This window comes from Hesperophylax consimilis, chromosome 27, assembly GCF_061612785.1.
Source record: "Hesperophylax consimilis isolate HC1 chromosome 27, BYU_Hcon_1.0, whole genome shotgun sequence".
Lineage (NCBI taxonomy): Eukaryota > Metazoa > Arthropoda > Insecta > Trichoptera > Limnephilidae > Hesperophylax > Hesperophylax consimilis.
The window spans coordinates 16,542,315-16,554,751 of record NC_142862.1 but is presented as its reverse complement, the minus strand read 5'-3'; the positions used below and the strand labels follow the sequence as shown (position 1 = coordinate 16,554,751).

At 34.0% G+C, this 12,437-nt stretch overlaps 1 protein-coding gene across 1 annotated transcript in view; it reads right to left on the bottom strand.

The window, feature by feature from the left end:
• Positions 1 to 4,487: 4,487 nt before the first annotated feature.
• LOC149410661 (uncharacterized) overlaps positions 4,488 to 12,437 on the bottom strand; it is a 38,171-nt gene continuing 30,221 nt past the window's right edge. The window contains exon 9 of the mRNA XM_089648121.1: positions 4,488 to 12,179. Within this exon, the coding sequence (XP_089504247.1) occupies positions 11,993 to 12,179 (187 nt within the window). The 3' untranslated portion in view covers positions 4,488 to 11,992. The remainder of the gene's footprint in view (positions 12,180 to 12,437) is intronic.

Here is a 12,437-nt window from a genome sequence, read left to right as displayed (position 1 = left end):
TTAAACTTGCCTGCGAACCCGCGACCTTCGGCTTGCTGGTCGAGAGCCTTACCGCTCAACCACGGAGATCGTTATTATATACAACCATACCTCACAATATTTTCTGAATTTTTAAATTATATATTTTTATTTCATCTTATAAAGGTCTGAAAAAAATTTAATTATAATATCAAGATATGCTCTAAGACTAATATTTTCAATAGATGTCTCTTTAATTTTGATATTGTAACTAGCTTCTTCTATTTGTCACCAGAGCGACATTAGTAGATTCCTCTTTTACCGTAGTAACCATTGTTCTTTTGATATTTTTTATTTTTATTTTTCTCTTCAAATTTTCGAACTGAACAAGTGCAGAGATAATGCGTTAAGTCCTCCTCGGGCGTTCCCGACTTTTCTACCATTCACTTCTCTATACCACATTGTTATCTACTGTTAAAAAAACAACATTATAACGTCTTTAATTCGACTCGTATGTACAAACATAAGTGCGAGGAAATTAACTTTTCACTAGGTATATAATAATATTATATACCTAGTGAAAAGTGAAAGAGATCGTTCCTTTCGGACTCCAACTGGACTTCGAGCTACGTCACGAGCTTGCGAGTGGCCCGATGCTTTTTTTTCGAAAAGTGCCTGTGAAAATGAGGCAACCTTGTTAAATACATTTCCTACGAACCTTGGTCAAGAGCGATTTTTAAATACTGCTTTTAAATATTTAAATATTTGAATTTCACTTTGTTTTCTGGAATGAATCTTTGAAGTGGAAATTAACTCACCTACCGAAATGTAACTTCTCCACTCTCTCTAACGGGTGAACATTCCTTGATCTGATGATCCTGTATAAAGTTTGCAATAACGTTACCGACTGTCCTGACTTACTCAACCTTATAAATTTTAAAATACCACCCAGAACAACTAGGTTTAACGACTTATTCCACATTAGCCGGTCGCGCACAAATGTTGGTGTCAGGGATCCAATCAAAAGAATGAGTGAATCGTTTAATCAAAATCAAAAACTGAAGGATTCCGATATATTTTTTGATACATTCAGTACCTTTAGTAGAAAATTGATAGCCGTTTTCCTATAAAAGAACACAGTAGAATTAATGAACTTTACCCTCTATTCTCTAAAAATTATTTGTAAACATTTGTTGATGGATATTGTGCACTTTCTCCTATTTTTTAATTAACGATTGTTAACCTTTCCTTATCTGTGGTGTGTATTTACTACACATTGCTTCTAATAACTTGAATAACTCTATAAATATAATAAATTCTGGGTTCAGATTTTAGGTATTCCTCTGTTATACATTTATGCACTAAATTAAAAAATAATATTTTACATAGTTTTCAATTTCAATTAAAAATCAGAGATTTTTGTTAAAAATCGGGAACAAATACACCAATACAATCAACCGTGTGATACTAATACGCGAAGAGTGTGCAAAGAAATTACACGCTATTGATGTCCTGCTTTAATTCGCTATGCGGGAACATGAGACATTCACACGTCTGCAGTTGTATTTTGATTTAGACCATCGATACCTAGGACCGCACAGCTGTGTTTCTGCCAGTCGCCAGCCGCTAGCCAGTCGCCCCCGAACTGTCGTTAGATGTGGACCCTCGCACGTTTCTTTAGCATCTGCCGATGGTTTTTTTCATGTTTCTAGCAATTAAATTACAATTATTATCACCTTTGATATAAAATATAATAAACATAATCGATTATCTATGAATATACATATTTTTCCGATATTAAATCGCTTATTTTGAGATGTGTATTGACTACACAGCACCGGAACGCGTGGATTTTTTTAGCACAGTAAGGGAAAGGTTAACTTTTTTTGTTTTTAATGCTTCCGATTTTGTTGTCCGGGTTAAATCTTCCCCATAGGAAAAACTAAACCCTTCCACTCACTTTTCCACAAATGATCAGCTAGTCAATCAACACTATGCAAGTGCATTATATAAGTAAAATAAATACAAAACAATACAAGAACAACAACACGTCAACTCACCAGAGATCAAATGGGAAAAAAAAAATTCACCGACTCCAGATATTTTCATATCAGAGGGTTCGGCTCGGTAGTACTTCTAACAGGGCCTATAAATCCGACTGATCCCTCAACATAAATATTTAAAAAATCTTTCGTTATCCTACATGTATTCAAAATGACCGACTTTTGCATCTTTATATATAAATTTTTTGATAGATCTAATACGCCTAAATTTTTAATGAGAGAGCTAGGTATAATGCCAGTAGCCGAAATAACGAATGGTAATATTTTTATAGTCTGAGAATGCCAAATTCTTTTTATTTCGTTTCCTAAATCTGTGTATACATATATTGTAATATTATATTTGTAAAGGATTATTATTATCCTTTTGAAAGGCCGCCATGTTGATCTGTGAGAAATAGTTCGGATGCAGGCAAATTCTCCAATTAATGTCTTTTTACTGCCATGTTTGTATCTGTGTTTTCTCCAATACATAAAAAATGCAAGGCTTAGGCTCTATAGTACTAAACGTTTTCCATGTGTTTCTGAATATAACAATTCATATTCCACTCCCTTCACCTACACCACATACTTACCATGGAAAAAGTTTCTCCTGCGGCGTTATTCCATGTCTATGTGAGAGTTGTAACTTGACGTTTGCTGAAAGGTTCCGTTTCATCTAAATATTCACAAATTTTTTAAATAACCCAACCTCACCTATTTTGTGCATGTTTCTACATCTTCACCAATGTAAATATGCGTTTCTTCTACTAATTAAGTTTAAACGGAGTGTTACTTCAATCATTTTGATGTACATATTTAGTAGCAGAGTAATTGTTCTCACTATTTATATTTTTACACTTTTATTCCTTATGTTCATTAACACGTTTGTACTTGACTCCAATCTTCCTTATAATTATGTATATTATATGCATTCCCGCTCTCCATAATTTTAAACGATTGCTTAGAACAACATTGATGATATACACGGTGTCCGGAAACTCGTAGTACAAGCGGGAAACTGGAGAATCTACACCACATGGGGAACCCAAAAAAACATAAAGTTTTTTGATTTGAGCATTTTCAAAAAAAAAAAAAAAAAACCAAAAAAAAATATTTTTCGGCTATTTTAGGGTTAAAGTTTTTTCTGGTGTTTAGGGTTGAATAACAGATGTTTTAACCCTGCAGGGCAGAAATATTTTATGATTACACCGGGTTAAATGAAGGGTGATTTCAAAATAATGCTTCAAATCCGAGTTTCTTCATTTGTTTTACTTTCAAATAGTTTTAATTAGTTGGGTACTTTGATCTTCAGTAATAATTTATAAGTATTTGATTAAAAAAAAAAAAAAAAAATCAAACACGATTTACTCGATAACGAAAGCTCAAATAAAAAAAAAATATACTACAAAATCGACTCCAAATGTGATGTAGATTCACCAGTTTCCCGCTTGTACTACGAGTTTCCGGACACCCTGTATATATATATATACAGGGTTTTCCAATAAGAGGTGTTATTTTGATATTTAATCGTAAAAGATCAATGGTTTCGTTACTTGTGTGGCACGTAGTGCCGTCTTGTTGAAAGTAAACGTTGTCCAGATCAATACCATCCAATTCCGGCCATAAAAAATCATTGATCATCTCTCGATAGCGCAATCCATTCACCGTAACTGTTGTTCCAGCCTCATTTTCGAAAAAGTAAGGTCCAATGACTCCGCCGGACCATAAACCGCACCAAACAGTCACACGTTGAAGATAGAGAGGGTTTTCAACAATAACTCTTGGGTTTTCCGAGCCCCAGATGCGACAATTTTGCTTGTTGACGAAGCCACCGAGGTGGAAATGGGCCTTATTACTCAAGATGATTTGCATTTGATTCACTCAAGTGAATTTTAATAATTTCAATGCGTTGTTGAAGCGTGTATCGTTCCATTTTTATTAATGGCGTAGTTTCTACTTGTCAAATGTCAAAAAATGACAGCTTCAAAAGTAACATCTACCGAAATAGCAGGCTATTCAAAATAACACTTCTCACACACCAGGGCGATACTGAGAGTATCTTGTACTCTGGAACCGCAAATATGCTATATATTATTTTAGATTGGTAAATTCTGAAAAACACAAATAAATGTTGAGAGCTTTATCTCTCGACCACGTCGTCGCCGTCAATGTATTGGCATTGGTCATGGCAGCAGAAAATTTGTTTGGATCCAGAATACAGTAGAAGACTCCCAACTACCTGGAGCCAGTGAGACTATAGCATCCCAAATTGGGTGTATGTTATGAGGCTGAAGGTTGCGGGGATGATTGATTTGAACCGAGGTTTGTTTGTTTTTATTGAAATTGGTCGGGTGGCAGACTGAAATGATTTCATGCCTAGGAGGGGATTAATCACAGGATAGGATTATGGATAAATAAAGTATCCTTGAGATTTTTGACTGATGAAGTAAATAAAACAAAGTCTGTGACACAAAATAAATTATATTGTTTATAATATACTGGCATTATTACACAAATGAACGTACACAATACATATTCGTCCTCCATTAACAATACCTACTAAATGTCCCTACAAAATATCTGACATCTTTGTCTTTGGTTTGTCTATATAAAAATATGGCAAAATACAATCGTCTATATTTCCTAAAGTCTATATTGTTAGTGATTACGCTGAATGTTTATAATTAGATACATAAATATATATATATATTAACATTGCTACTCTTGACAGACATAGTTAATATTATATTACGGAGGTTCCGGGAGAATTGCAAGCAACAGACGACTTTATTGATGGCATTTGTGTTTGTTGGTGGAATCAACATTATATTTATTTATTTATTATTTATTAATGCCGTTTTGGGGCTTTTACATGATGGCATTCACGTATGTTGGTGAAATACCAATATTACATATATTGATGGCATTCATGTGGTGAAATACATATTAACATTCTATTGATGGCATTTTCACATTATTTGTTGGTATCATATCAACATTACATTGATGATATTCATGTATGTTGGTGTAATGTCCACATTATATTGATGACATTCATGTATGTTGGTGTAATGTCCACATTATATTGATGACATTCATGTATGTTGGTGTAATGTCCACATTATATTGATGAAATGCACATTTGTTGGTATCAGATCAACATTATATTGAGGACATTCATGTATGTTGGTGAAATGTCCACATTATATTGAGGACATTCATGTATGTTGGTGTAATGTCCACATTATATTCATGACATGCACTTTGTTGGTGAAATCTCAGCATTATATTGATGGCATTGGCGTTTTTTGTGAAATACCAGCATTACATTGATGGCATTCGCGTTTTTTTGTGAAATACCAGCATTATATTGATGGCATTTACGTTTTTTGGTGAAATATCAACATTATATTTCTTCTTTCTTTTGTGAAATTGTCTGTTACGATATTTTTATTGTTTTATCGAAAAACGGGATTTTTTGCAATTACTAACATAAAACAAAATCTAACCTAATAAATGCAAGGATTTCTGTAAAAAGATATGTGTTGCTTAGTGAATTCTCAAAAATGAAGTACATTGTTTATAAACACAGATTTATTGTAAATATTGTCTAAAAATACTACATATTAGAACATAAAATGTTAAATATTCGGGCTTATTATGTACCATTTATTGTGGTTTTAGCAATGTTTATGAGAATCAATCTGTTGCGTACATTCCCGCTATACCATTGCGATTGCGCCTAAGTTTCTAATTACATAGTTATTTCACACGCAAAGCTAAACTAAGCCTATTTGTATAAGGGCCACACATTGGTGCAAAGTTGTAGCAAGTCCTTTAATATGTCTCACAACGTTCAATTTGCTCACTAAAAGGCGTCGCCGTAGAGGCCAGACAACTACATATAATACAAGCAGCCACGCACCAAACAACTTTAATTATGTACACAGCTGATCTATCTTGAGAGATTACGTACTGAATGAGAATCAGATCATTTCTAATTAAGTCGGTAGACCTGTGAGTTGTAATCCTAATTTATAACTGATCTGTTTTGAGAAATGAGAGTCAGATCATTTAAAGTGCAAGTCAGTTGACTTGCGAGTGGTTGATTTGAATATGATTGCTAAACACTTGTCATGATGCAGGATGGGGCCTAGACAATTCCTTTTTTAGAAGACCAATAAAATAAAAAGCATGGCTGAAACATTGAAGGACACAATTTATGTTAGGATAATGAAAGAACATGATTTGAAGTTTTAAATAAAACTCTGTAATATGGTGCCCACCATTCTCTGTGCACTGATGCATCCGATTTCTGAAACTCCTCTACACATTTTGACATGACCACCAGAATTCTGGCTATTTCCTATCTAATAAGATTCTACACTTGTTTATAAATCACTGCCTTGAGATATAAAAATAGGACGAATTCCAGTGGACAAATGGAAATGTATAGAGAGGAGCTTCATAAACCATTTGCATATCAGTAGAGAACGGCGGGCACCACCTTACAGATGTTTTCTTTAGTAAGCGAAATAGATAAGATTAAGAAAGGGATGCTTAGGCTGTTTGTACATAGAGAGTGGATGAACGAAGAAAGGAGTATTATGAGATTATATGACTTGTAGAAGTCTGTGATTTGTCTATCCGCAAAGACTTTTTTTTATTTTATTTGACTCCAAAAAAAGGATGTATCTAGGCTAGATAACCTGCGGCCGGTAGAGAAATTATTACAAACATTGAATCACAGAATTTGATCATTTCAACACAGTTTCAATCAAATGTGATGAACATTTTATAATACTGACAAAAAAAAAAACACAACATTTAACACAAAATGAATTAAAGAGAAGAAAACAATATAAACATCAAACATAAATTATCTATCATACAAGCAATAAGTAGCGTTCAATGAAGAAAAAAATATCTGCCAAAACAAAATATTGCAAATGGCAGTAAAAACAAATCTATTCATGGATTAAAATTTAATAAAAATATGATAAATAATTATGACAGATTCAATATTGCACTTGCAAAATATGTAAAATAATTTAACATATTGATAATCGGTTTGGCACTAGTCAAATGTATTTTGAAATAATTTGTAAAATACTGATATGACTTCAATTGATTTTTATTGTAAAATACCAAAAGCCTAGGGAACATAAATACAGTGGTGCTTTGTGACTTTTAAGCGAGCTGGAGTGCTAACATTGAAAAATATCCCCATCTTACTGAAAGACTCCTGAAAATCTCTATACAAAAAAATTTGAAGAAAAAATCATTTTTAAATACATCTATTTGATATTATTGTAGAAACCCATCACTTTGTGGTTTGTCATCTTTATTGAAAATAAAAAGCCTATTTTGTGTAAAATCACAAGTTTTAAGTTAATTTATTTACCGACCGGTTTCGCTTTGCTCAAGCATCACCAGGGTACAAATAAATACTAAGTAATTAGTACTAGTATTAGTTTTTACCCTGATGATGCTTCAGCAAAACGAAACCAGTCGGTAAATAAATTAATTTAAAGCTCGTGGTTTTACACAAAACAGGCGTTTTATTTTTATTAAATATCTATTTGAATTTGTTTTTGTGAATGAATAAATGCAAATCTTGAAAGTGGAAATTAACCCATTTCCCGAATCCGATTGAGCTGAAACTCGACAGACTCATTGTCGGTGGAAATTTCAGTAGCAATCATGCATACATATATGCATTTCTCTAAGATTAGATGACATTACAGCAGTTAATATACAAAATAAATGACGATTCTACCCAAACGGGTATTGGCGCATTATTAGCGCGGTTGACTTCAGTCCCCGGGGAGGACGGTTCAGTACCAAGTCAAAAGAAAAAAAAAATTACTTTGAAATTGGCCACCAGCCGGCCCAAGATACGACACAACTAAGTCTAAAATTGAAAACAGATGTATTATAGTAAAAAAAACTTATACAGGTTGATTTTTTAGGCACAGCATCAATAAATGTATTTTTCAATCTAGCTCACTTAAGTCATGAGCCGCCACTGGGAACATAACCGTAGAACAGGTTGAGATTATTCATTTCACTAACAATAATATGGCAAGGGACAGTCATGATTAGTTAAGTACATAAAACTCCAATATAAAAAAAATTAAAAAAACAAAACAAAAATGTTCATTTGTTAATAAAAAGAGAGAAAAAAACAGATACATGTCTTGTTCATAAAACCAAATAGGCATAATTAAATTTTAGAATTACATGAAAAGGGTAAGGGAGCCATTTACCGTACACAGAACATCTGCAATTACAATAACCATTAACCTGCAAACACAATGCATTCAATTTGCAAACGTTGCATTATAAATTTCAAGGAACAATGTCAGTGGCGGCCCGTCCCCCGGCTCAATAAATCAATGATCCCCCAAAATTATAAGATGACAATAAATCATAAAATTATACAAATCAAAACAAACGGTTTTATTCTAATTACCGTAAGATAGTGGGCAGCGACAGCAACAGTGGTGACTAATGACATCTTGCCTCTAAAATGGAAGCTCCCTTTCCCACGCACCTATGATTTAGCTGGGTCAATTTATCAAATATCTTCTGTCTCTTTACTCGGCATACAATAAATGAAATGGCACTATGTCGTGTAGTAAAAATATTCTCGCATGCTGAAGACAGCTTGAGTCATCGCCGCAGCCGTGAGGGAGACAGCACGATGAGTTTTGGAAAGCGATGGTTTAATAATGTAGGTTGGTTTTGCATATTGCACGCTTGTCATATGAAATAATTTACTATATTAAATGTAATATGACACTCGAATTCACGATGTACCTACTAATGAAAACAAATAATATCAGCGTATATCGCAATATCAAATAAAGGTTAGTCGCGCTAGAGCCGCCTCTGGACAATGTACTTTGTTACCTCCTTTAAATAGTTTGGTTATGATAAATGCAATAATAACATTTGAATGCACAGAATCCTAAAATAATAAGTTATGTAGTTTATTTAATGACTATTTTGATAACTCTGGCGTCTACCCGTGCACCCCCAAACCTCCACCCCACTTCTACACTATCGCCACTAAGCGCCATCTAAGATCACTGATATTTAGAATATTGTATAACTTTCACACAACAATTATACAAATAAATATATTAATAACACTCCTATAAACACTGAAGAGATAAACCGATAGAAGTGCATTATGGGTGTGTCTGTGAGGCCAAAGTTAATTTTTTCCTTAAAAATAAAATAATAAAAATTTCAAGTATCAAAATACTTTCTTGAATAGATCTGATAATCAAATTCATTGGCCTGTGTGGGGCCTAGGAGTCGAGTGTCTCATATAAATTGGCGATATCATTTTTTTGCAAATCTGTTTAAAACACACTTCTAGGGATTTTTCGTATGGTGTCTCCAAATAACAAAACAAGGGCAAGGGTTTACAGATTTGAGATTTTACAAGTGTTCAAGAAGTCTATGAAATATATATGATACTGTGACGACTGGTAAAAAAAAAATATTATTTCACGCAATTAAAAGTACAACATACTATTTTTGTTGATGGCAGTTACACTACAAAAGAAATCTTTGAATTTATTAATTGAACACTTTATACAGTAATGTTTAGCCATGTACCCATGCTCGTTCAAGCTCAATAGTTTTACGCCACATTCGAACATGTCGCAACGTGTGTACCTTCTCGCCTGATTTTTTGTTCGATATATTGAGTGATGTTCAACAGAAATTTACAATTTGACTGAGCACCTTAGTGGTATATGGAGCGTGTGGATGCAACGACAAGCTAAACTATCGAGCACGAATGTGCGTACATAGCTTATGAGTCTATTATTGGTTTCAGAGATTCATAGCATAAAATCATTGGTTGAACAAAAATACAAGGTCATTATAAAACACGCAAAGTAACATTTTACAATTAAAAGTATGTCGGTTTTTCATCACGGTATAAAATTAAAAACATTATTGTAAATCAACAAGCATTAAACATTATTTATTACTGGCACAACAAAAAAATCACAAAATAAATAAATAATGAATTAAATTAAATTCAGATAGAAAACAAAATATTCTAAAAAATACTATTTACAAATACTTTTCAAAAAATGCTTTCATTGATAAAGGAAACAATGGAGATACCGCCACGTTACAGCACGTTCGAGAACAACTGGCCAGAACCAGGGATCTAATCTTCTACTGAATAAGAAGGAAGAACCTGGCCATTCACTTAGTCACGGTACAGCATTTTAATGTTGGAAATATACCACTGTTAGCACCAACGTAACCTCTCCCTCATACTCGTAAACATTGTATGTAACAGAAAGAGGGGTTATAACAGAGCTCCCAGTGGTTTGTTCTTTACTGAGAACATCTTTCTCTCCGGGGATTCCTTACCGATGCGTATATTTAATGTAATTTTGACACTATACAACTTTAGCATGCATCACAAAAGCGTAATAATACATGCGTCGCTATGTTTCTATAATTTAGACATTAATAAAGCACGTACTATATATGATTGCATAATTTTCCTCTTTTTATTTGGGATTTCTTATTTTCATAACTAGATTAAATTTAAATGGTACTTAATTACTTATATTTTCCCTGCGCACAATGTTTTTCAATTGCTTTTATATTTAACTCTTTCTTGCTTTTATATTTAACTTTTTCTTTTATATTTAACTCTTTCTTTAATGCTCTACCTTCAAAATCAAGAGCGAAAAAGCAAATACATACTTTTTTTTTTCAAAAATTTCTTTTTGTATTGCAGAGTGTCCATTTTTTTATCATCTTTTCATTTTAAAAAGTATAGCTGTCATCTTTTACATGTTTATTAAGTACTCCAGCCATCATAAAATATTCAAATAGATTTTTCGTTCCTAAGCATATATTTAAAAAGTAAATACGTACAATGGTAGGTAGGTACTTACTTTGTATAGTATTTATTTTGACTATAAAAATGATGACACGGTTAGGAACCTTAAGGTGCTGGTAAACGAGCAAGATAAATTGCCTATTGCCGAACAACACGGACTTGCTCGTCAATAGTTGCTAAACAATTTTGTCTAGGCCCATCAATGGTCAAGGTATTGGCCGTCAATATTGCCTTAATGTATTAGACAAATTCACAACACAAAATAATGATCTCCGGCAATGACTCCACCAAACATGTTGAATCTATTTATTAATACATGTGGCGAAAAGAGATGCAAATATTATGTAACAGAGTGAGAAGGAAATAGATTTGGCCCGGCAATATTTTCGTAATATCAGTAGCCGAGCGAGCTCACCGGAGAGACAGGGCAATACGCCGACAAGAATAGGCATAACATGACATCTTGCCCGAAAAAAATTGACAGCAATATCTTGCTGGTATAATTGTATACATACAATTTCCATAGCATATAGATCTACGCATTTGACTTTGAGTCTGGAGGTTGCGGGTTTGATGCTCACATAAGGTGTTACTATTTTCCATAAATATTTTAGAGTATTTACCCTCATTATTAGGAGTGCAATCACTGATTGATAGGTACCCCTCATAATTAAATGATATTATTGTTGTGTAGAAAAACAAATGAATTGACTAGTAGGTAGGTACTTTCAACAGATATCTCGGAGTAGGTACCACCTATTAGCAAAACAATATATATATATTCACAAGGTTCAGGGTTTAAAGTAGGTACTTTCCATAGATAAATCTAATGGAACAGATTTTCCACTTAGGTAGATAAAAAAAAATCAAAAAGTTCCTAATCCTTCTTGTCCTCACTATGGAGGGAACTTTCCATAGATAAAACCAATGGAACAGATCTGATATTCTGCTTATTTTCAAACAGTTACCCAAAATTACTAACCCCTTCTTGCCTCACTATGGAGTAGGTACTTTCCATAGATAAATCTTGAGGAACAGATAGAAAAAACCCACTTATTTGGAAGTGGGTACCCTATTATTCATAGTTCCTCCGGGCCCGGGTGTATTAGGAGACGCGTCCCAGGTCGAAGTCGGGCAGCTTGTAGGTGGCCATGTGGTAGGGGGGCTGCGTTGGGGAGGGGGGGGTAGCGGAGTGCGGGCCGGGGCCATGGTCAGAGGGAGAGGCGGGGGGCGCAGCGGAACTGCGCCCACGCTTGCGGCGCGGCAGGATTCCCTTCCTGGCCATGAAAAATCTGGAAACATGCATTTTACAACATTAGTTCATTCACAAGGACCGGCGTAACAGGTAGAACTACCCTTCCCACCGGAAGTGTGTTAATATTATTTATAGTGGCACGTGTTTGACTATTGTGTCTCGCTCTTGCAACTCTTTCTAATGACTTCTGTTAAAACAAACAGTAACAAAATGTCTTAGACGAAAAGCACATGAAATTCAAAATCACTTCCGCGCATCAAAATCTTGATGCCACACTTATTTACTGAAAAATGTC